This window comes from Muntiacus reevesi, chromosome 10 (genome assembly GCF_963930625.1).
Source record: "Muntiacus reevesi chromosome 10, mMunRee1.1, whole genome shotgun sequence".
In the NCBI taxonomy this organism is placed as follows: domain Eukaryota; kingdom Metazoa; phylum Chordata; class Mammalia; order Artiodactyla; family Cervidae; genus Muntiacus; species Muntiacus reevesi.
Window position 1 is genome coordinate 26,541,604 of NC_089258.1, and position 25,581 is coordinate 26,567,184.

The 25,581-nt window shown below is 37.9% G+C and overlaps 1 protein-coding gene across 6 annotated transcripts in view; it reads left to right on the forward strand.

The window, feature by feature from the left end:
* Positions 1-811: 811 nt before the first annotated feature.
* FKTN (fukutin) overlaps positions 812-25,581 on the forward strand; it is a 184,537-nt gene continuing 159,767 nt past the window's right edge. For all 6 annotated transcript variants that reach the window (XR_010664635.1, XM_065947477.1, XM_065947478.1 and 3 more), the window contains exons 1-5: positions 812-847; positions 19,161-19,362; positions 20,128-20,187; positions 22,351-22,557; positions 24,926-25,203. Coding sequence is in view for 5 of the 6 variants with exons in the window: in XM_065947477.1 (XP_065803549.1) it covers positions 19,258-19,362; positions 20,128-20,187; positions 22,351-22,557; positions 24,926-25,203 (650 nt within the window). In the remaining variant the exon portion in view is untranslated. The remainder of the gene's footprint in view (positions 848-19,160; positions 19,363-20,127; positions 20,188-22,350; positions 22,558-24,925; positions 25,204-25,581) is intronic.

Below are 25,581 nucleotides of genomic sequence, written 5' to 3' on the forward strand. Positions count from 1 at the left end.
TTACAGTTAAAAGTTAGTCCGGTCTGGAACTGAATGTGTATTTCCAGAAGTTAACAGGAGTGTAACAGTTCGCTGGAGCTTGGGTGTTCCCCAGGCACCTCAACCTCAAGAGCAATATTAACTCAATTGTTTCCCACGTGGATCAGTGGTAAAGAATCCGCCTGAAGATGCAGGAGAGACGGGTTTGACCCATGGGTGGGGAAGATCCCCTGGAGGAGGAGATGGCAACCTACTCTAATATTCTCGCGCGAAATCCCACGGACAGAGGAGCCTGGCGGGCTACAATCCATAGGGTCGCAAACAGTCGTACCAGAATTAGCGACTACACAGCTTAGCGACTGAGCCCGACTGTTTACCACTCCATCCCCCGTCTCACCCGATGGTACCGAAACCAGAATCTGGAGAGTTCTTCTGAATCCCTCTGCAGAGCATACACACTAAAAACTTATCTGAAATTCATTTAACTGGCGTCCTATATTATATCTCGCAAACCCACACACGGGGAACACAGCTCAGCGGGTGCCTCTCCATGGACCACCTCCTAAAATCTCAGATCGCCTCTGTGCGCTGCTGTAGTAGTTACCTAGGCAAGAGATATTATTTAAAAAAAAAAAAAAAAGCTTGGCTACGAAGCTTAATCCCCCAAGCCAGAAAATTTCCGGGTTCAGTAAACTTCGGAAGGTAAAGAAGCGCCGGGGACCGTAGACCTGCCGGTGGTCAGTCTCCGGAATGTGCTTACGCCTCAGACACCAACCAGACCAGTGCGCACGACTCCGCGCTTGACGGCCCCTTTTGCAGCAGTTGCTGTGAGTGCCGCAAAGCGGAGTTGCCGCCGCTGTTGGCTGAGGTAAGGTGTGAGAGGCGCTGCTTGGTCTCCGGGGATGGGCGGGCATCTCAGGAGGGTGTCGCCGGTGCCTCGTCTGCCGTCACTGGGCATTCCCCCAGCTCCCTGGGCACCTGCCCTGGCCCAGGCAGGCCACAGGTTGAGCGCCCTCCGGGCGGGGAATACTCAGCAAGGCAGTCCACGAGCACCTCAGGGAGGGTTTGCTCGGGCTCTTCCCCCCGCCGCCACGCTTCTGGTCGTGTCAGCCACTAAAATCCCCCTGCCGGGATAGGACCGGTTTTGGACTCCATCGAGACCCTTGTAGGACCCGGTTGGGATCGTGACGTTTGAGTAGGATCGTGAGAGCCGTTTCGGGGTTTGGAAAAGGATCTAGGGAGTGGGGGAGAGCGTTGCAGGTTTGGGGGCCAGTGTGTGTAAAAATGTAGAAGCATGAAAGGAGCTCCCAGGTTTGGGCAGCTCTGCGTATTAAGGGAATGGCTGGAGGGATGGGTACGGAGACGGGAAGGCCAGGAACGTGGCGGGAGCTAACGCTGGGGCTCAACTGGGAAGGGCCTTGATGCCCCATGAGGGAGTGTGGCGTGCTTCCGCGGGCAGTGGGGGAGCTACAATAGCTTTCTGGAGAGGGGTATTTGAATTAATCATCCCTTTCTCTCTTGCTTTCCCCCTGGGTTCAGCTTTCAGTTCAGTTGGAGGAATGTTTACTGACACGTCCCTTTTGCGTGCTTAATAATGGGATGGACACTACTACCCGTGTGAATAAAGTTTCATATGGTACTGACTTACGCCTTTTGTTTGCATTATCAACGGGGGGTGTCGGGAAAGACTGACATATAGAGAGCTGACGCCAGCTTTGGGTAGGAATCTGGGGAACTGTGTTCAGATTTTGTCACCATCACCAGTTCTCAAGTAACACAAGAGAAGTCACTTCTCTTTGGACCTCAGATTTCTCAGATTAAAAAGAGAACCTCGATGATATCAGGTTCTTTTTACTTTTGAAGATAGCAGGTTTCTAAAGAATAAGCATCAGCCTGGGAACAAATAGAGAAGTGAGTGATGGAGCAGTGCATTAGAAATTGGGGAAAAAGAAGTCTGGGATTGGACTGTACTTTGAGGATGGATAGAATTTGAGTCATCCAGAACCATCTCTATTAAGCCCCATAGATAAAAGGTAGAGGCAGCAGGAATAAGCCTCTGGGAGGATAGAGGACTTGGGGAGGATGGCACTACATGTTGAAGGAACCTCAGCTGAAAAGAAAGTGCAGTGTGTTCTAAAAAGGAAGAAAAAAGGAATGAGAGAAATGTCAACAATATACAGAACTTGATTCCTTGGATCCGGGTGATGGATATTTTGAACCTGTGTTTCTAAAAAGTGAATTTAAGTGCTGTTGATAAAAACGAGAATTCTAGGAGGTGGTGATGTATTGGGAGTGTGGTGGTGCAGATTGTAGTTTTGTTTTGCCAATAACTAGCCTCTTGGGCTGTCATTTAATTCTTCTAGATCCTGTCCTCTTCTCTAAAATAATATAGACTTAGTGATCTTTTTTTGCTAAAACTTGTAAAATGTGAGTCTGTGAGGATGGATAACTGTTCTCTTCTGAAGGGGACTGGGAGATAGTTGATGGAGAATAAATGGGTTAAATTTGAGGTGTAGGACATAAAGTTAAATATTTAGGCAGCTGGAGTTTGAGAAAGTTAAGTAGTAAGGTTTCTCTTTAGAGATGTTAGTTAAAATCTTGAAAATGAGTTTGCTTTGAGGGAGAGATTGTAAAGAGTCACTATAGGATGTGTGTGTAGATAGGAGACTAGAGAAATGATTGAAAGGGATGTATAGATCTCTATAAGCAAGGACTCCTTTTCAGAAAGGATTACATCTTGGGGGTCACCATTATACTAAAATAATTTAACAGTATTTACAGTCAATATTAAGCAACCATTTCTGGGAACTCTGGCAGAAAATAAACAATCAGATAGATACAGTCTCTACCGTCATTCTGATGTCTATTCAGAAGTAATATCATTTATATGCTTATTTATTCAACAAATACTTATGTTTCATGCGTGGAATGTATAATGAAGAAGGCAGATGTTGTTCCTATTGTCCCTGCATGTAAAGGCCGTAGTGTCTAAATCAGTGCTTTTCAAATTTTAATGCACATATGAATCACCTGAGGATCTTAAAATTTAGATTAAACATAGATTCTGAATCACTGGGTCTGCAGTACAGCCTAAGAATTTTTGACATGCTCCAATGTGATGTTAATTTGTTGGTCTGAGGACCATACTTTTAAGTAGCAAAGAGTAAGCCATTACTACTACTTGTTATCTACTTTATTAATAATTTTATCATCTTTATGAAAATAATATATGTTCATTATACAAATATCAGGACAGTGTAGAAAAGCATAAAGAACAATGTAAAAATCGCCCCAACCTCCATACTTAGAAATGACCATTATTGATATATTGGTGAACATCCATCCAGATTTTCTGTATGTACATATATTCACACTTATATATTGTACTAAGTACTTGATGCGTGCTGAGTCATGTGTTTGATTCTGTTAGCTTTATAGTTTTACTGAGATCAGTACCCAGACATCCTCAACCATGCAGTTAAGTACTTGCATTCTTGGGGGAAAGACTTTACCCAGTTACAAATAACTTGGTTTAATGCTATTCTGTTACTCCAAATATTGGGAGATATTAAAATAATGAAAGTTTGTGATGTTGTTGGGGCTGTAGTATTTGTTAATTGAGCCATAGAAAGAGAGAATTTTTTTTAAGTTTTTTAAAAAAAACTTAGTCGTTTTTTCCCTACTCATTACAAAATCAATTGATATTCACATAGGCTAAATAAAAAGGAAAAAGAAAAACACCTACAGTCGTCCCAACCCCAAGACAATCACTGTTCTTACTCTGGTGTGTATGCTACTAAGATAGCTCTTAAATGACCCATGAAAATAATGTATGTAAACTATGTTTGGGTCAAAAGAAATCCTTGGTTCCTCAACTTTCTGCTGCCTTTGCAATAACCGTAATCTATTGTTTACACTATAGAGTCTTTTTTTTTTTTTTTTTTTTATTAGTTGGAGGCCAATTACTTCACAGCATTTCAGTGGGTTTTGTCATACATTGACACGAATCAGCCATTGAGTTACACGTATTCCCCATCCCGATCCCTCCACCCGACTCCTCTGGGTCCTCCCAGTGCACCAGGCCTGAGCAGTCGTCTCATGCATCCCACCTGGGCTAGTGATCTGATTCACCATAGATAATATACATGCTGTTCTTTTGAAACATCCCACCCTCACCTTCTCCCACGGAGTTCAAAAGTCTGTTCTGTACTTCTGTGTTTCTTTTTCTGTTTTGCATATAGGGTTATCAGAGTCTTATAACAGGGAACAGCTCACAGGTTGCCTGGTGTCTGTAGGGTGTACATAGGACCCAGTAATATTTGTGAACTTAATGGAAAAAAAGAATGAATGAGGGAACAAACCAAACTGCTCTGTGTCACATAAACTCTGGCTGTCACTCTTCACCTGCTGGTACTTGCATTCACCACTTATCTCAAATACTTTTGTACTGTTCTGGGGACATAGCTTTTCTGGGGTAACAGAAATCCATCATAAATCTTTTAAAATCTGTGTGTTTGAATTCTACTGTGGAAGAATGTAGAATATGGAATACTGAGGAATATGGAAACAGGACAGCCTCCTGTCTCAAGGAACTGTAACTGATTTAGACCGACTGCAAAAATTGTACAACTACAAGTGCTGTGTGGATATAAATGAGGGGGCCTTTAGTTATCAGAGAGCAAAGGGAATTACTAGTAGACTAAGACTAAAGGTTTTTGTCTACTAATTTTATTGCTAGCATTTATCATGTTAGAATTTGTCATGTTCTAGGTACCCTTCAGTGTTTTACATGTCTTAATCTGAAAGAACAGCCCTGTGAATTAAGTAAATTTATAGATCTGTATTTTTTAAGATGGAGGCACAGAGAGATTAAGTAACCTGTTTAAGAACACACACACACACACACATATCAGCTGCAAATGGCAGAGCAGGATTTGGACATAGTAGTCTGTCTTCAGAGCCTAAGGTCTTAACTACTCAAAAGACAGTGAGAGAGGCAGGGTGTGGGGGAGAAAATATTATACACAGAAGGAAGAGCATAGACAAATGCACCAAGGTAAGAAAGCATTGTATCAATGGGTTCATTTAGGGGATTAGTACTCAATTAGCCGTGAAAGTCCTTAAAGCAGGGGAAAGTGACACAAGGTGTCACTGTAGAGATGACTGCACTTTGGTCCTTAAGATGGGTATTTCAAGGAAAGCCTAGTAGTAGAGTACATATCTTCCTAGAGTTGATGAACTCATCATAAATTGGAAATGCGTTTAATATACCTAGCCTACTGAACATCATAACCTAGCCTAGCTTACTTTAAATGTCTTGAGGACACATATTAGCCTACACAGATGGGCATAATCATTTAATATGAACCTATTTTATAATAAAGTATTAAATATTTCATATAATTTATTGAGTACTACAAATGAAAAGCAGAATGGTCTTAAGTGTCAGTTGTCTACCTTGTGATCACATGGTTGTTGGGAATTGTGTCTCACACTGCCGTTGCCCAGTGTCATGAGAGATTATGTGGCACTTATTGCTAGCTGTGGGAAAAAAATCAAAATTCAAACACAGTTTCTACTGAATGCTTGTCACTCTTGCCCTATTGTAAAGTCAAAAACTGTAAGTCAAACCGTAAGTCAGGGACTATCTGTATTCATGTAGGAGGCTTTCTATTTAGGCAGAGTTAATAAGGCCTTAAAAGTTGGCTAACTATACTGGAAGTGGAAAAGAAATGACGGCTTTTAGAGGCACTGAGAAGAATGTATAGTTTGTTGACTCATTAGATAAGGAGTTAGAACTGTAAAAACTGTTTTGAACATAAATAATTGAGAAAATAGGGATATCATTAACAGAATAGAGGGGCAAGTCATGAAAAAAATCTGGCTTGAAGGTGGACAGTGATGTTTAAGAGGACATCACCAGCAGTCTGGTGAAATATTTGTAAGCAGTAATCAGTCAGTAGATACAGGAAGTATATCTAATTAAATGATTAGGAACAAGCGAATATAAAGAGAACATCCATCCAGATTTCATATCAAACACAAAACAGTACACTTTGTAGGCAGTGCCACTTCCTTCACCCTTTTACTTTGCCCCCATAAATCAGTCCCCTCCTGCCTTCATTTTCTTTCTTTTTCTTTCTCATTTATTTTTATTAGTTGGAGGCTAATTACTTTACAATATTGTAGTGGTTTTTGTCATACATTGACATGAATCAGCCATGGATTTACATGTATTCCCCATCCCGATCCCCCCTCCCACCTCCCTCTCCACCCAATTCCTCTGGGTCTTCCCAGTGCACCAGGCCCAAGCACTTGTCTCATGCTTCCAGCCTGGGCTGGTGATCTGTTTCACCCTAGATCATATACATGTTTCGATGCTGTTCTCTCGAAACATCCCACCCTCGCCTTCTCCCACAGAGTCCAAAATTTTGTTCTGTACATCTGTGTCTCTTTTTCTGTTTTGCATATAGGGTTATCGTTACCATCTTTCTAAATTCCATATATATGCATTGTATACTGTATTTGTCTTTATCTTTCTGGCTTACTTCACTCTGTATAACGGGCTCCAGTTTCATCCATCTCATTAGAACTGATTCAAATGAATTCATTTTTTTTTTTCAAATGAATTCTTTTTAATGGCTGAGTAATATTCCATGGTGTATATGTACCACAGCTTCCTTATCCATTCGTCTGCTGATGGGCATCTAGGTTGCTTCCATGTCCTGGCTATTATAAACAGTGCTGCAATGAACATTGGGGTGCACGTGTCTCTTTCAGATCTGGTTTCCTTGGTGTGTATGCCCAGAGTGGTATTGCTGGGTCAGATGGCAGTTCTAATTCCAGTTTTTTAAGAAATCACACTGTTCTCCATAGCAGCTGTACTAGTTTTCATTTTCTTTCTTATCTAGGTCTTTCATTTCAGACATTCTCTAAAAGTTCACTACTCCATTGTCATTTCAGAAGGAGTTCCTGTGTATTTTGGATTTTTCTGGAGCATCAATTGGAGAGACTAATTTTTTAATCAAGTGTCAGCATTTTGAGAGAGGTTATGTTGCAAAGGGTTAAGAAGTGAATGAGTGGTAAGCTGATGAAGAGACTTCTTAAACCCTTACAGTCTAACCTTTGCTTCCAGGTTACTGATTGTCTTGCAAAATTAGCAATGAAAGGAAAAGAACAGTATATAGGACCAGCGGTATTTAAGTAAGATGGATAACATCTGTTGCTACTGGTGTGTTTTTGGCTTACAACAGCTGAAAATGTTGACTTTTTTCCCCATCTTCTCTCTGAATACATCTTCAGAAGCATTTCTCTTTTATGTCTTCCAGTTTGCTACCTTATTTCACAATAAGGTTTGACTGTTTACACTACCCTCTTTCTTCTCTAATTTAGCCTCCTGTTTTATTTTGCAGTGCAGGACATATTTGAATCTCAATTCTGTCTGACTTCCTCTCATTTTTCAGTGTTCCTGAATAAATTGGATCTAGCAGCATTGAGGGCACCAGGCTAACACACATCATCTTATGAACCTAACTTCACTACTAGGTCTAGTTATTTCTTGTTCAAGGTCCTCTGATATCAAGAGAGATGATCCAGAAGGCACTAGTGGGGAGAAGTGGAATTAATAAGTCAGACAGTTTGACGTTCTTTCAAACAGATCCCTATCAAAATAATCCTCAAAAGAGTAATGGGGGACGGGTGTCAGGTTAAGGCAGATGCCAAAATTTTTCATGCTATTACCATCAAAGAACAAATGATAATATGAAATGGCAATGGGAAGCTGAAAGAATATGAAATGCTGCTCTTGGTTGTAGTAAGAGCCTGAGAACTATCTTGAGCTTCCTATCTTGTACATTTTTCCTTCAAATTTGTGTGTGGCTTTCATCTACCACTAGTTTTTTCCAGCCTTTCTCATGCCTTGATACAAATGGATAATAAAGGACAAAAGAAAGGGTAAAAGAATGTGTTTGTTCTTGACTGGAGGTGACAGTCTTGGTCTCTAGTTACCCCAGGCTCAAAGACTGAGAGGACTGATAACTGACACCTACAACCCGTTAAAGGTTCAGTTGGGAAGCAGATCTGCTCGTTCCTTTCTTAATTGCCAAATTCTAGTTCATGCACTGGTTAGAGACTGTTTCCAAGTCATCTAAGACTAATTCTGTGCTGTAGTGTGAAAGTTGCTCAGTCATGTTCGACTCTGTGCCCCCATGGACTATATAGTCTCCAGGCCAGAATACTGGAGCGGGTCACCTTTCCCTTCTCTGGGGGATCTTCCCAACCCAGGGATCAAACCCAGGTCTCCCTCATTGCAGGTGGATTCTTTACCATTTGAGCCACAGGGGAAGCCCAATAATACTGGCGTAGGTATAGCCTATCCCTTCTCCAGCAGATCTTCCTGACCCAGGAATCAAACTGGGGTATCCTGCATTGCAGGCGGTTACTTATATATTAGCCTTCTCATATTTGCATTAGAACTTGAAGATACTTAGGTATTCAAACCTCATAACTCCCCTTAGAGTCCCCATTACATCTTGTTTTTTTTTTTTTTTTAAAACATTTTCTGTCTCCCCCCACCATCCCATCATTTAAATTTACTATCTGTGTAGTGTTCTTCTTTTCCATTAGACATGATATACTGCTTTCGTTATGAAGCTTTACCTAAGTATAAGTGAAAATACATTACTTGTCCACCCCAACATTTCTATTAGCTAAAATGTCACATGTAAAGAGAAATGTATACACAAATAATATTTTTCTTTTGGTTCTATGCTGTATTTCTCCATATGTTATTTTTATTATGTTTACTGCTCAGGAGTTGTAACTAAGTATGGACATTAAACGCTAAAAATTCACTTTTTCACATTTCATATTCTATTATAAAACTTCCTGTAGGACAGAGAACTTTTTAAAATAAAAACTTAAAAAAATTAGTTTTGTGTTCTCTTGAACATTGTGCAGTTATTTGAGTATATTTAGCATACTTCTTATTTCTGGATATTAATTCAGTCATTTTAAGTGTGATGGGGTGATGATTCATGTATTCTAATAACTGTAATTCAAAATAGAAAATAGTAAAAGCCTTAGGGTTAGTTTCCTCTCTTTGTGCTCCATTGTAGCCTGTACTTACTCTTTCATGGCCATTACACTCGTGATCAGTTCAGTTCAGTTGCTCAGTCGTGTCCGACTCTTTGCAACCCCATGAACCGCAGCACGCCAGGCCTCCCCATCCATCACGAGCTCCCGGAGTCCACCCAAACCCATGTCCATCGAGTTGGTGATGCCATCCAACCATCTCATCCTCTGTTGTCCCCTACTTCTCCTGCCCTCCTTCTTTCCCAGCGTCAGGGTCTTTTTAAATGAGTCAGCTCTTTGCATCAGGTGGCCAAAGTGTTGGAGTTGCAGCTTCAACATCAGTCCTTCCAATGAACACCCAGGACTAATCTCCTTTAGAATGAACTGGTTGGATCTCCTTGCAATCCAAGGGACTATCAAGAGTCTTCTCCAACACCACAGTTCAAAAGCATCAATTCTTTGGCACTTAGCTTTCTTTATAGTCCAACTCTCACATCCATACATGACCACTGGAAAAACTATAACCTTGATTAGACGGACCTTTGTTGGCAAAGTAATGTCTTTGCTTTTTAATATACTATCTAGGTTGGTCATAACTTTCCTTCCAAGGAGTAAGCGTCTTTTAATTTCATGACTTCAATCACCATCTGCAGTGATTTTGGAGCCCAGAAAAATGAAGTCAGTCACTGTTTCCCCATCTATTCGCCATGAAGTGATGGGACCGGATGCCATGATCTCAGTTTTCTGAATGTTGAGCTTTAAGCCAACTTTTTCACTCTCGTCTTTCACTTTCATCAAGAGGCTCTTTAGTTCTTCTTCACTTTCTGCTATAAGAGTGGTGTCATCTGCATATCTGTGGTGATTGATATTTCTCCCGGCAATCGTGATTCTAGCTTGTGCTTCTTCCAGCCCAGCATTTCTCATGATGTCCTTTGCATATAAGTTAAAATAAGCAGGGTGACAATATACAGCCTTGAGGTACTCCTTCCCCAATTTGGAACCAGTCTGTTGCTCCATGTCCAGTTCTAACTGTTACTTCCTGATCTGCATACAGGTTTCTTAAGAGGCAAGTCAGGTGGTCTGGTATTCCCATCTCTTTCAGAATTTTCCACAATTTATTGTGATCCACACAGTCAAAGACTTTGGCATAGTCAATAAAGCAGAAATAGATGTTTTTTTGGAACTCTCTTGGTTTTTCGATGATCCAGCGAAGTTGGCAATTTGATCTCTGGTTCCTCTGCCTTTTCTAAAACCAGCTTGAACATCTGAAATTTCGCGGTTCACATATTGCTGAAGCCTGGCTTGGAGTATTTTAAGCTTTACTTTACTAGCGTGTGAGATGAGTGTAATTGTGCAGTAGTTTGAGCATTTTTTGGCATTGCCTTTCTTGGGGATTGGAATGCAAAGTGACCTTTTTCAGTCCTGTGGCCACTGCTGAGTTTTCCAAATTTGCTGGCATATTGAGTGCAGCACTTTCACAGCATCATCTTTCAGGATTTGAAATAGCTCAACTGGAATTCCATCACCTCCACTAGCTTTGTTTGTAGTGATGCTTCCTAAAGGCTACTTGACTTCACATTCCAGGATGTCTGGCTCTGGGTGAGTGATTATACCATCGTGATTATCTGGGTTGTGAAGATCTTTTTCGTATAGTTCTTCTGTGTATTCTTGCCACCTCTTCTTAATATCTTCTGCTTCTGTTAGTTCCCTACCATTTCTGTCCTTTTTTGTGCCCATCTTTGCATGAAATGTTCCCTTGGTATCTCTAATTTTCTTGAAGAGATCTCTAATCTTTCCCTTTCTATTGTTTTCCTCTATTTCTTTGCACTGATCGCTGAAGAAGGCTTTCTTATCTCTCTGTGCTATTCTTTGGAACTCTGCATTCAAATAGGTATATCTTTCCTTTCCTCCTTTGCTTTTCACTTCCCTTCTTTTCACAGCTGTTTGTAAGGCCTCCTCAGACAGCCATTTTGCTTTTTTGCATTTCTTTTTCTTGGGGATTGTCTTCTTCCCTGTCTCCTGTACAGTGTCACGAACCTCCATCCATAGTTCATCAGGCACTCTGTCTATCAGATCTAGTCTCTTAAATCTATTTCTCATTTCCACTGTATAGTCATAAGGGATTTGATTTAGGTCATACCTGAATGGTCTAGTGGTTTTCTCCACTTTCAGTCTGGATTTGGCAACAGGGAGTTCTCCATATTTATCTCTGATACAGTCTAGCACAAACCAGAATAGTGGTTCTTAATAGATGTGAGGGTGGTAAGGATGGTAGTTGTGCATTTTGGAAAAAACTTCCCATGCTGTTCTTTAGGCCTTCTTACCTTCCACCACCATCAATCACCATTCTTTTAAAAACTCTTATATACTCATCTCTAAAATTTGAAGATAGGGAACTGTATTTTACTCATCATTTTCTCTTTAGGGCTTAGCATTTTGTTTGCATCTCTCCCTTTTAAGGTAGACAGTAAATATTTATTCCTTGCAAGAAGGTAAGACTAGGAATTTATAGCTGGAAGAGATTGCTTCTGACTTGGAAGAGCATGAAAGACTTCATAAAAGGAAGGTCATTGAGAGGAGCTGTGTAAAGAGGTATAGAACTGGTTCTCTGGAAATAGATGAGAATACTTCAGACAAGAGGGAGTGAACAAAAGCAAAGAGGTAGGAAAGTGTCGTGTGTATTCCAGGAATACGTGGGCAGAGACCATAGAGTGTGTGAAGTGGGAGAAAGTCTAGAAAATTTGCCTTGTGTTCAGTTAGATTGTGAATGCCCTTGAATGCTTCTGTGTTTGACTCTTAAACAGTGCAGTCGGGGGTGCCAGAGCTCTGTCAACTGAAATAAAAACACACATCGTGCGAGCTGTGAGTTTCAGTTTTATTTGGGAGACAGTCTTAGATAGTTCTGAGTAATTTCTTAGAAGAGGAAGTAGATAGGGGAGGTCAGTAGATACATAATTTTGCAAAGAGGTATGTGCACTTGTGCACACATCTCTGTAGAAGTTTACTCCTAGTCACAAGGAACATGTATCTCAGTTAATGATTTTAGTGCTTTTCTAAATATGGGATGATGTAAGAGTCCAGGTTCATGAATGGTTTCTCCTGAAATATTTCTAACTATCTAAAGGCCTGTTTTCCCAGAGGACAGAGTGCTTCATCCTGCCCTTCACCCTGATTTCCTTTCACCTGTATTGTAGGTTAGCAACTGCATTGGCTAAAGACTTGATTCTTGTAGAACTGGATGGTAGGCACCATTCTTTACACAGTCAAAAATCTACATGTAACAGAGTCAGCCCTCCATGTCTGCAGTTCCATATCTCCAAATTAAGTCAACAGCAGATCGAGTAATACTGTAGAGTATTATTGAAAAAGAATCTGTGTGTAATTGGGCCTGTGTAGTTCAAATCCGTGTTGTTCATGGGTCAAATTTATGTGAAACTTGAGCTTTACTTGTAGGTGGTAAGGAACTATTGAAAAAATTTGATGATGATGTAATTTGATTCTTTTATCAGTAGCTTGGTATGTCTGTCAGTGTAAGATTATGAGTAGGCAGAAAGTGGAGCTTAGCTTGGGACATCAATTAGAATTAAGACATTTGTACAATTAGAGTTTAAATTAGAATGACAGTGAAGAAAGAAGAGGAAGTTGGTGCAAGAGATATTTTAGAGGTAATCAATAAGCCTTGGCCTCTTAAGTATAACATTACTCATTTTAAAGTGGTAATTCCATTCCTAATGAAGAGATGGTACTAGCAAAAAGGAATGTTTTCTTATCTTTGCAGTTAGTTGAATTGGTTTGTTATTCACAGAAAATAAATAATGAAATAAAGTTAATTGGATATCATCTTGATAATAAAAATGTAGTTGTGATTGATGATATATTTTGGAGCTTTAGTTTATGTAAGAATTAATAGTAGGTTAGAGTTATGTCCAAAAAGAGAACAAGATATTAATTCTAACTTTATTTTTCTGTAGTGGTTTATATAGGTCTTTTATATTTTCTTTCCATTTGTTAATTCAGGCACAGGAAAGACTGGACTATAGCACACTCCAAGTGTTACTTTAGATTTTAGGAATCAGAGTACAATACATTGATGTACTTTTTAACACAATTACAAAAAATTGAGCTGAAATATTGAAAATGAAAACTGTTTTTTTTTTTATCTTGTGAGCTATCCTTATTACAGTACATATTTGACTGTCTTATTTTAAAAGGTTTTAGCTGACAGCAGAACTAATACCATTATTAACATTGTTTGATGTTGCTAATTTTTACAGTTTTAGGAGATAGAATATGATCATGATTTCTTCAGTTATCTTTCTTGATGCATTATCTGTAAATCAAGTAGATTACTTACATCACTGGTGATAGTTCTCTTAAGTAGGTTGTTGACTTTATGTAACATCATTGGATGTTTGATATATATATAGGCTTTCATTCTGGAAGCCCATTTGGATTGTTTCAAAATCCTATGAATTCTGATTTATTTATTTATTTATTTATTATTTTTTATTTTTCAGTGGGTTTTGTCATACATTGATATGAATCAGCCATAGAGTTACACGTAGTCCCCATCCCGATCCCCCCTCCCACCTCCCTGTCCACCCGATTCCTCTGGGTCTTCCCAGCCCACCAGGCCCGAGCACTTGACTCATGCATCCCACCTGGCCTGGTGATCTGTTTCACCATAGATAATATACATGCTGTTCTTTTGAAACATCCCACCCTCACCTTCTCCCACAGAGTTCAAAAGTCTGTTCTGTACTTGTGTGTCTCTTTTTCTGTTTTGCATATAGGGTTATCGTTACCATCTTTCTAAATTCCATATATATGTGTTAGTATACTGTAATGTTCTTTATCTTTCTGGCTTACTTCACTCTGTATAATGGGCTCCAGTTTCATCCATCTCATTAGAACTGATTCAAATGAATTCTTTTTAACGGCTGAGTAATATTCCATGGTGTATATGTATCACAGCTTCCTTATCCATTCATCTGCTGATGGGCATCTAGGTTGCTTCCATGTCCTGGCTATTATAAACAGTGCTGTGATGAACATTGGGGTGCACGTGTCTCTTTCAGATCTGGTTTTCTCAGTGTGTATGCCCAGAAGTGGTATTGCTGAGTCATATGGCAGTTCTATTTCCAGTTTTTTAAGAAATCTCCACACAGTTTTCCATAGTGGCTGTACTAGTTTGCATTCCCACCAACAGTGTAAGAGGGTTCCCTTTTCTCCACACCCTCTCCAGCATTTATTGCTTGTAGACTTTTGGATAGCAGCCATCCTGACTGGCGTGTAATGGTACCTCATTGTGGTTTTGATTTGCATTTCTCTGATAATGAGTGATGTTGAGCATCTTTTCATGTGTTTGTTAGCCATCTGTATGTCTTCTTTGGAGAAATGTCTGTTGAGTTCTTTGGCCCATTTTTTGATTGGGTCATTTATTTTTCTGGAATTGAGCTTCAGGAGTTGCTTGTATATTTTTGAGATTAATCCTTTGTCTGTTTCCTCATTTGCTATTACTTTCTCCCAATCTGAGGACTGTCTTTTCACCTTGCTTATAGTTTCCTTTGTTGTGCAAAAGCTTTTCAGTTTCATTAGGTCCCATTTGTTTATTTTTGCTTTTATTTCCAGTGTTCTGGAAGGTGGGTCATAGACGATCTTGCTGTGATTTATGTCGGAGAGTGTTTTACCTATGTTCTCCTCTAGGAGTTTTACAGTTTCTGGTCTTACATTTAGATCTTTAATCCATTTTGAGTTTATTTTTGTGTATGGTGTTAGAAAGTGTTCTAGTTTCATTCTTTTACAAGTGGTTGACCAGTTTTCCCAGCACCACTTGTTAAAGAGGTTGTCTTTTTTCCATTGTATATCCTTGCCTCCTTTGTCAAAGATAAGGTGTCCATAGGTTCGTGGATTTATCTCTGGGCTTTCTATTCTGTTCTATTGGTCTATATTTCTGTCTTTGTGCCAGTACTATACTGTCTTGATGACTGTGGCTTTGTAGTAGAGTCTGAAGTCAGGCAGGTTGATTCCTCCAGTCCCATACTTCTTTCTCAAGATTACTTTGGCTATTCGAGGTTTTTTGTATTTCCATACAAATTGTGAAATTATTTGTTCTAGTTCTGTGAGCAAACAGAATCCAACAACATATTGAAAAAATCATACACCATGACCAAGTGGGCTTTATCCCAGGAATGCAAGGATTCTTTAATATCCACAAATCAATCAACGTAATACACCACATTAACAAATTGGAAGATAAAAACCATATGATTATCTCAATAGATGCAGAGAAAGCCTTTGACAAAATTCGACACTCATTTATGATTAAAACTCTCCAGAAAGCAGGAATAGAAGGAACATACCTCAACATAATAAAAGCTATATATGACAAACCCACAGCAAGCATCACCCTCAATGGTGAAAAATTGAAAGGATTTCCTCTGAAATCAGGAACAAGACAAGGATGCCCACTCTCACCACTACTATTCAACATAGTGTTGGGAGTTTTGGCCACAGCAATCAGAGCAGAAAAAGACGTAAAAGGAATCCAGATAGGAAAAGAAGAAGTGAAACTCTCGCTGTTTGCAGATGACATGATCCTCTACATAGAAAACCCTAAAGACTCTTCCAGAAAATTATTAGAGCTAATCAATGAATATAGTAAAGTTGCAGGATATAAAATTAATACACAGAAATCCCTTGCATTCCTATATACTAACAATGAAAAAACAGAAAGAGAAATTGAGGAAACAATACCATTCACCATTGCAACAAAAAGAATAAAATACTTAGGAGTATATCTACCTAAAGAAACGAAAGGCCTATACATAGAAAACTATAAAACACTGATGAAAGAAATCAAAGAGGACATAAACAGATGGAGAAACATACCGTGTTCATGGATTGGAAGAATCAATATTGTCAGAATTCTGATTTTTTTTTTTTTTCTGAATTCTGATTTAAAGATGGCAGAGTAAAAACATTTGTGCCCTCTTCTATCCAAAATTACCCTGAAACAGCAAGGAAAATGAGAGACAGAGATGTATAGTTGACCTTTGAACAACACAAGTTTGAACTGCTACATGTGAATTTTTTTCAGTAGTAAATACTAGAGTATTATATGACCCCTGGATAGTTGAATCCACAGATGCAAACCACATATATGAAAAAAACACAGATACAAAGGAACTACGTATGTATATGGAGGGCCAACTATAAGTTATATACAGATTTTTAGCTGCATAGAATGTTGGTGTCCCTAATCCCTGCATTGTTCAAGGGTCAGTTATAATTACATTTTTGATAGGACTAGAGTCCCGTATCTCAAATTGAAATATTTGAGAACTGATTGTCAAATGTAAGCAGGAAGAGATTAAAAGAGCATTCTGACAGAAAGAGATCTCAGGAAGAACTGACAGAACAGTGAAAGATAGATCTGTTTACAGTGGTGTCAGGGTGCATAGAAAAGCAGTAGAAGCTTCCTTGGACTGTTTGGCAACATCTAGCAGGAAAGGAAGAACAAGTGAGAAAGCACACAGATCCATGATCTTTGCAGGAAGCACTCTTTTGATGAGGCAGGAAATAATGGCTAAACATCTTTCTCTTCCTTGTTCTCACATACATTGTCTCTCTCTCACACACACATGCACAGAACACCCTGTGTCATAAAGAGCTTTCTTGTAGGCCAGAGAGATCACCTTCTAGTCCAGAACACAGCCTTAATTCTTCCTCCTACAATCCTCTTGCAAATAATTTTCCTGGGTGAAGTTCATGTCATTCAAAGATAAATAATGATAAAAAGAAAATGAGTACAGTATGTACACAAAGTGTTACAGAAAGAAAAGCAGAAGGAAATGGAAAAACGAGTGATGAAGACCCGTGAGAAAACTGTGATGGCGTAACAAATTTAAGGAAACAACCACTTCTTTAAGGGCTTCCCTGGTAACTCAGCTGGTAAAGAATCTGCTTACAATGTGGGAGACCTGGGTTTGATCCCTAGGTTGGGAAGATACCCTGGAGGAGGGCATGGCAACCCACTCCAGTATTCTTACCTGGAGAATCCCATGGGCAGAGGAGCCTGGCGGGCTATAGTTCAGGGGGTTGCAAAGAGTTGGACACGACTGAGTGATTATGCCCAACACAGCCACTTCTTTAAAATAGTAGAGAAAGCTAACTGGCTAGGGAGAAATAGTAAGACAGTGGTAAATAATGAGTCATAATTTGGCAGAACTCAAGAAAGAAAAGAAAGAAAAATATAATCAGGAATAAAAAGCCACGTAGAAAACAGAAAGGAGAATTAATGTTGCTGAAAACTCAGTAAGGGATATGATGACAGGCTTTTGAAAGTTGAGCAAAGTGAAATGGGAATGAAAGGAGATGAAACAAATGCTTAATTGTAGTTCTGGAAATAGAAGTTCAACATTAGAACAGAAAAGTAGTCAAAATACATAAGAAAACCTGTTGTAGAGAAAGAAATCTTGATTGTACAGAATCAAGGGCACATAATGGAGAGGCACATAATGGAAGGGCACATAATGAAGAAAAACTGATAACAATCATTAACATCATTACATGACCTAGTTTTTAAAAAATTGTATTTCAAAACTAAGGAATGTGTTCTTTGCTCATCCGTTAAAAAGATCATCTTCCCTATAGTGCCAGGGAAAGGATCACATATTGTGAAGGGATTATTTAGCATTGCAGGACAGTGGTACAAATCCTGTAAATCATCAGAGGAAAGAGGGTGTGACCTCAAAGCCAAACTGTTAGTTGACACCTGTTTTTGAACAATGCAAGAACTCAAGGTAAATAATGCCCGTATTCTAAGAAGAAGATGAATATCAGCCATCTAGTAGATGAACAGAGATGATACAGTGAAAAGAATGGCAGGGAAACATAGTAGGAATTAAGGTTTTAAAAGCTGAGAGATTTATATTACAGAAAAAATGAACTAAAGAAGTCAGGATTAAAAGGAGAGATATAGAAGGTGTTAATAGATTTCCTCTTATTTTTTAGCTGGAGAACTAAAGACAAAGTTTATACATGATTTAATAGAGCTATTAATACATAGTTAAAGGAATAAAGATAAACATTTGAAGAACCAAATGTAGTGTGTGTGACCAAAATCAAACAGTGAAGAGCAGGTAAGAAGAAGTAGAACTGTATTAAATTACTTGTTCTAAAGGAATAGTCAGTTGGGACCAAAGATGAACAGAGACTTTAAGGAATTCCCTGGTGACGTAGGGGACATGTGTTCAGCCCCTGATCCAAGAAGATTCCACATGCCATGGAGCAGCCAAGCCTGTGTACCACAACGGCGACCTCACATTCTGGAACCTGCAAGCCACAACTAATGAGCCCCTGTGCCACAACTACTGAAGCCTGCACACCCTAGAGCCAGCAAGTGGCAACTACCGAGCCCACAGAGCCTGTACTGCACAACGAGAGAAGCCACCGCACGTGAGAAGCCCACACATCACAGCTAGAGAGTAACCCCTTGTCTCTGCAACTAGAGAAAGCCCGCGTGCAGCAATGAAGACCCAGTGCGGTCAAAAATAAATAGATAAAGCATGTGTACCTGTTACAAAAGAACCGAATTTTTCATCATGACTTTTTTTACACTTGCCAAAAACTGAAAATGTATATGGGATATATATAAAAACTGGCCACATTCTACATCACATTACATACACATCACATACACTACATCTACATCACAACAGAGGAGCTGTTACACAGGTGATGTTCCTTGACCAAAAGTTTATTTTTCCTTTGGCAGTGGTTCTTAGTATGTGCATCAGCATCACCTGAGAATGCATCAGAATTGCAAACTCAGAGGCCTCACCCCAGTTCTGCTGAATCAGAAACCCTAGGGGAGAATCCTTCCCATCTCTGTTGGTCAGTTTTTATAGATATCCCACTTATTTTTTGCAGTTGTAAAGAATGCCATGATAAACATTTTTGTTCTTCCAGGTTTGGTCTTATATCTGATGATTTCTTTAGGATAGGACATTACCAAATCAAAGAATGTTCTGTTGAACTTTAGGTAACTTTTTCATGGTTAATAAAGGTGAAAAATTAAATATAGGCTTTTTTTTTTGTCTCTTCAGAAATATTGTTCACAGAAAACAAGATTACCTTTTCACCCCGAAAGATGAAACCAACTGGGTTACTTTCAAAAGACAACCAAGTGAGCACTGCAGACTGATGAGTAAAATCAGTAAGAACGTGATTTTGGTGCTTTTAACTTTGACAAGTTCTGCATTTCTGCTATTTCAGTTGTATTACTACAAGCACTATTTATCAACGAAGGTAACTTTTTTTCCCTGCTTTCTCATTATTAAACTTCATTTTAGCTGTTTATCTTCCTAACATACTTTCCTTTTGCAGTACATAAAGTTAATCAGTTTTTAAAATCCTTGCAGAAATATTTCTTTGAAATTTTCCTTTTCATGGATGTGGTAAGAAGCAATTTAGAATTGCAGTTAAAGATTATTATAATACACTAAAAGTCAGAGGTGCAAAGTTTCAGTGATGTTGAAATTTTCTGATAGAATTATGTGAAAATTGTTATTTTTCCAAACATATCATCACTCTTTGGAAAGAGTTCAGTGATAAATAATTTTGATAAAATGTTAGAGTTAGTTTATTTTAGTACAAAGTCAATTTTAATATAGTGCCTAACAGGAAAGTATAGTGTTATAACTTACCTTTATTATAAACCTTTAGGCATAAAGATAAAGAGACAATAATTTAGAATATAGTAGCTTCTGAAGATCTTATAAATATACTAATTCAAAAGAGATAGCAAAGAGTTTACTATTATTTGATGGAAATTAATAGATTCTGACATGTTGACCATATATGCCTGTTTAATAAATTATAGCAGTCTCAGTGCTGTCCATCTTGGATAGTTATATAATTGTAGACTTCTTAGCTCATGACTGTATGTATTTAGATTATGCTTTTTAATGATTATTAGCCAGTTAATATAGGTTGAACCTCATACCTCCCCTAAATGTAATGTTAAGTGCTGGGCTTTGCATTTACTAACTTTTATTTTTGTTATCTTCCTAGAATGGATCTGCTTTATCAAAATCCAAAGGAAGCCGAATTGGATTTGACAGAACACAGTGGGTATGTATGACAGTCGAGAAATTCCTTAATTGCCAAGTTCCTTTTGTTCATTCACTAATATACTTAATAAGTATTTGTTGAATTATGACAGTTTTAATAGCTAGCTTGGTAGGAAGTGGGAGTAGGTGATAGAGGGCAAGGGGAAGACACTGTGCCAAGTGCTTTATATGGAGTATCACATTTAGTCCTTATGCGAACTTGATGATGTTAATATATGTTTGTCCTCAGTTCACTTAAAGAGGTTAAGGTTGGTTGGCTGATAAGTGACTGATTCCAGATTCTAACTGCTTGCTTCCAAAATCCTCATTCATTGAGTTGTGGTGCTTCACCAAATGAATAAATATGTGAAAAGCAGAACCAAGAAAATATAAAAAATAAAAAATATTTGCAAAACATGTGTCTGACAAAAGATTGATATCAAGGATAAATAAAGAACTCCTGCAAGTCAGTAAATGATTTTTTTGTTCATATTCTATCAAATTGAACAAGTGTCCTATTCCTGGTTTGCTGAGAGGTTTTTATCCTGAAATAGGAATTGAATTTTGTCAAAATTTTTTTGTGTTGAAATTCTCATAGAGGTTTCCTCCCTTTATTCTATTAATATGATTGATTAATTTTCAAATGCTGCCTTTCATTCCTGGGATAAACTATACTTGGTCATAATATTTTCTTTTTTTTTTCTTTCTTTTTTTTTAACTACAGGAATTAATTTTTTAGTATCCTGCTAAATGTCACTGTATCTGTGTTCATGAGGGACAGTGGTATATACTTTTCTTTCTGTAATGTCTTTGTCAGGTTTTTTAGGAATACACTGACCTCAAAATGAGTTCAAAGTATTTCCTCCTGTTCAGTTCTGAAGAGTTTTTGTATAATTGACATTATTTCTTCCTTAAATCTTTGATAGAATTCGCCAGTGAACCATCTTAGTCTTGAGTTTTTTCTTGTTTTGATGGCAAGACTTTTTTTTATATACTAAATTTAATTTTGTTAATAGTTATAAGGCAAATCAGATTTCCTGTTTCGTCTTCTGGTAGTTTTGTTAATTGTGTTTTTAAAGGATTTATCCATTTCCTCTAAGTTATTGAATTTTGGGGCATAGCATTCATTGTTTATTCTAACTTTTTACTTAGTTGTCTCTCCCACTAAGAGATAGTAGATTCCTCTGGAGCAGAGATTATTATATTCTTGGTATTTGCATAATACCCTACAGTAGAAACAAAGGATAAGAGACTGATTCATACATTTATCTCACTTTTTTATCTTTATAATTCCCGATATTCTAATCTGTTTATTATCTTGTATATGTTTTTATAAGTTTCTTCAGATTTTTGTGAGTAATCATTTATCCTTAATTCCATGAAACATCTTTTTTGATGGGCATACATCCCTTTGAAGTCATTATTGCTTTCATTAACGTAGGCTTTTAAGCAACAATGTATGCTATTTATTCTGTTTATCTTGGCTACTCTTAGATACTGTTTACTCCTAAGTGTGATTATTCAGTTTCCATTCTGATTTCAAAACTTATTTTTTGCAGTAGAATGTTCTGCTTACTGCTCAGCGGAATTGTATTTTAAAATATCAGTATTACAGTATTATTAGAAAGTCAAACTATATACAGGAATGGTCAAGCAGACAGTGTATTTTAGTTTGTCTTTTTCTTGGTAATATTATTAAGCAGCATTTCAAATATGAAGAAAAGGTCCACATACAGTTTATTTTTGGCTTTGAAAATGTTGACATGACTAATTTATTTAAAATTGAAAAACCTGGTATTTTTTTCTCCAACTTTTGCTTGAAAAGATTTAGCTACTACAAAGGGAATAATATATTTATAAGTCCAGAGTTCTCATCTCAGATACTGCTTCCTCTGTGAAGATTTTTATATCCTTTTGATATGCAGTTAATTAGTTGATTACTGTTCTGTACTGACTTTATATTGTAAACATTTGTACATCATCCTCAGACTGTGGATGTGAACTTCTTGAGAGGTATGGTATATTATTCATTTGTGGGTTCTTTAATGTTAGCAAAATAGTAAGCTTGGTATCTATTGAATAAGCACTCTATATGTATTCTTATAAAATTAATGAATAAAATTTGATGAGCTAGATTATTGTATTGGTTTAGAAGAATTAAGGGAATTCTTTTCCTCTCAAACAGCGTGCAGTTAAAAAATTTATTATGCTAACATCCAGTCAAAATGTACCCGTGTTCCTTATTGATCCTTTGATTCTGGAATTGATTAATAAAAACTTTGAACAAGTCAAGAATACTTCTCATGCATCCTCCACTTCAGAATGCAAGTTTTTCTGTGTTCCAAGAGACTTTACTACATTTGCACTACAGTATCAGCTATGGAAGAATGAGGTAAGATGATTTGCTTTCAGGTAATGGAATGTGTCTTTTGTAAAACAATATAAGATTAAACCAATTTAAACTGTAAAATATTTAAAATTTTTTATAAAGACTTATAAATTATATCAGGAATATTTTCAGCTATAAATAACAAAACACAAGGCTCCTCTGTCTGTGAGATTTCCCAGGCAAGAATACTAGAGTAGGTTGCCATTTTCTTCTCCAGGGAATCTTACGGACCCCAGTTATTGAACCCACATCTGCATTGGCAGGTGGATTCTTTACCACTCAGCCACCTGGGGAGCCCACAACTGGAAGTGGATTTGTGCAGTAGGCCTTGAGTTAGGCCTTTGCTGTGTTTGATCAGAGCGACTTCTTTGTTCTTAACTTTCCTCTGTCATGATTATGAAAAGGCAAGCCATTTCATAGTTCTTCCTGTTTTGTCTATCTTCTCACACTTGAGGTCTGATTTCTCTTCAAGTTCTGTCTGGCCTTTTAAATTTTTCCTAAATTTACCAATTTATAATGCTTTTATTTCATCCTTTACAGTAGATTCCTTCTCTGAATTGGCCACTCTTACACTCAATCAGTACTTTCCACCTCTTAGGTTTTTGAAGAAAGGAAATCCTACAGTAGTTAATTCTAATACAAGGAGAACCAAGGTGAAATTATATTAGACAGGGTAAGTTACATTAATTGCTGCTAAAAACAACCCTAAAATCTGATTGACTTAGTGCAAAAAAGGAATAATTGTCTCTAGACAAAATCCAGTGTGAACATTCTTGGTCAACGGTATTCCTGGATGACTTTCCTATAAGCAGTGCCTCAGGATGCAGGCTGTTTCATTTGTGTGGCTTCCCTATCCCATAGTTCTTTGTTTCCCTACATGCAGATAAAAGAGAGAAAGAAGAGAAGATCTTATGGGACATTGTAAAGCCAGGCCAAGAAGTGGTATCTGATGCTTCCATCCGCATTCATTTGACCAAAACACAATTTCACTCTACATCCAGAAAGGGGAAGGCAATTGTAATTGATACTGGTTAGCATTCTGTACCAGAATGATCATTTTCTAGACATAGTTCCAACCTTTAATAACTTTAATGCCTGGTATTACCACTTAGAACTTTATTTCCTTAACTGTAGATTAGGTGTAATATCTTCCTTGTTGACCTCACATAGTTTCTATGGACATCAGATGAGATAATTAATGTGAATAAGCTTCATACACATTATATAAATATAGACTTAAAGAGGTGGTGGTGTAGAGTAGAAAGAACTTTGGTTACATAAGACCTAAATGCTGGCAGTAGTTTTGCCTCTTATTAATTTTGTCTCTTGGGACTTCTGTGAGTCTTTTTCTTTATCTACAATATCTGTGCTACTTATTCTTTAAGATAGATGTTTTAAATTCAAACAGTGAGTGAAAGTCACTCAGTTGTGTCTGACTCTTTGCCAGAATACTGGAGTGGGTAGCCTTTCTCTTCTCCAAGGGATCTTCCCAACCCAGTGATCAAACCCAGATCAAACCTGCATTGCAGGTGGATTCTTTACCACCTGAGCCACAAGGAAAGCCTAGGAATACTGGAGTGGGTAGCCTATCCCTTCAGGGGAACTTCCTGACCCAGGAATCGAACTGGGGTCTCCTGCATTGCAGGCGGATTCTTTACCAACTGAACTATCAGGGAAGCCATAGATGTTATATGTAAATGCAATAATGTTTATAAAAGTTCCTTAGAAACTGTGCATTTCTGTTCAAATGTGAGGTGTTCTTAATAATTAATACTGTTTAACCATCTGTAGCACTGGTTGTTAGGATTAAAAATCTACCCTGTAGGTTAATCTTTTTACGTGAGACTTATACTATAACTAATAACTGTTGGAAATGTACTTTGCTTTATAGTATATCTTAGTCTGTTTCTAATGATGTATATTATGATAGACTCCTATTTTAGTAGCAGTTTAAGGCATTGGGATATAACTATGAGATGAGAAACCCTGCTCTTATGAAGCACTTTTGAAGATTATTAGAAGTTAAATTGAGAATCACAGGTTTAATTTTAAGTCCTTACATTAACATTTACTTTGGAGATGCTAACCAGAGAACACTATAATGAATGGACATTCTCATTCCAAGGGAGAAATTTATATTGATTTTCATAAAGAGAGTCTTTGAACATGTCTTCCATGCTATTTGGTTTCTCTTTTTTGTTGCTTTCCTTAATTCTCCCACCACCACCTTTCCTTCCCCACCTTCATTTTTTAATCTTCAGGCAAAGAGCAGATTAGGACGGTAATACAGAAGACTTAATTCAGTGTAAGAGTAACTTTAATTTTGCTACTAGTATTTATTTTAAATATTTGAGCTTGATTTTGGTTTTAGGAAGGCTGGTTTCGGATAGCTGAAAATATGGGATTTCAGTGCCTAAAGATCGAGAGCAAGGACCCCCGGCTGGATTGGATAGACTCACTTTCTGGAACTGAAATTCCCCTGCACTACATCTGCAAATTGGCCAGTCATGCCATCCACTTGGTGGTCTTTCATGAGAGGAGCGGCAACTATCTCTGGCATGGCCATCTACGGCTGAAAGGACACATCGACAGGAAGTTTGTTCCTTTTCGAAAGTTACAGTTTGGTCGTTATCCTGGAGCTTTTGACAGGTAAATTCAGGGTCTAAAGGAAATATGTGAAACCTGCCTTATTCAGTCATGAATTCTTATTCTCTTTTTCACATTTAGTAATAAAACCTAAAATGTATTTCATGCAAATCAGTTTTGAAATGTAAATATTCAAAAGAAGCTACTCACCTACGTGTACTCCAGGAAATATATATCAGAATGTTCATAGCAACATTGTTCTCAGTGCCCCAAACAAAATGTGGTATGTTTACACAGTGCAGAACCATGGGGCAGGGAAATGAAGAGGCTCTTAACTCATGCTCTGTGTAGCAACAGAGATGAATCCTACAATGCTGAGTGACGGAAGTGAGGCATAAAAGAATAAAAATCTTATTATATTTGTAAAGAGTTCAGACACAG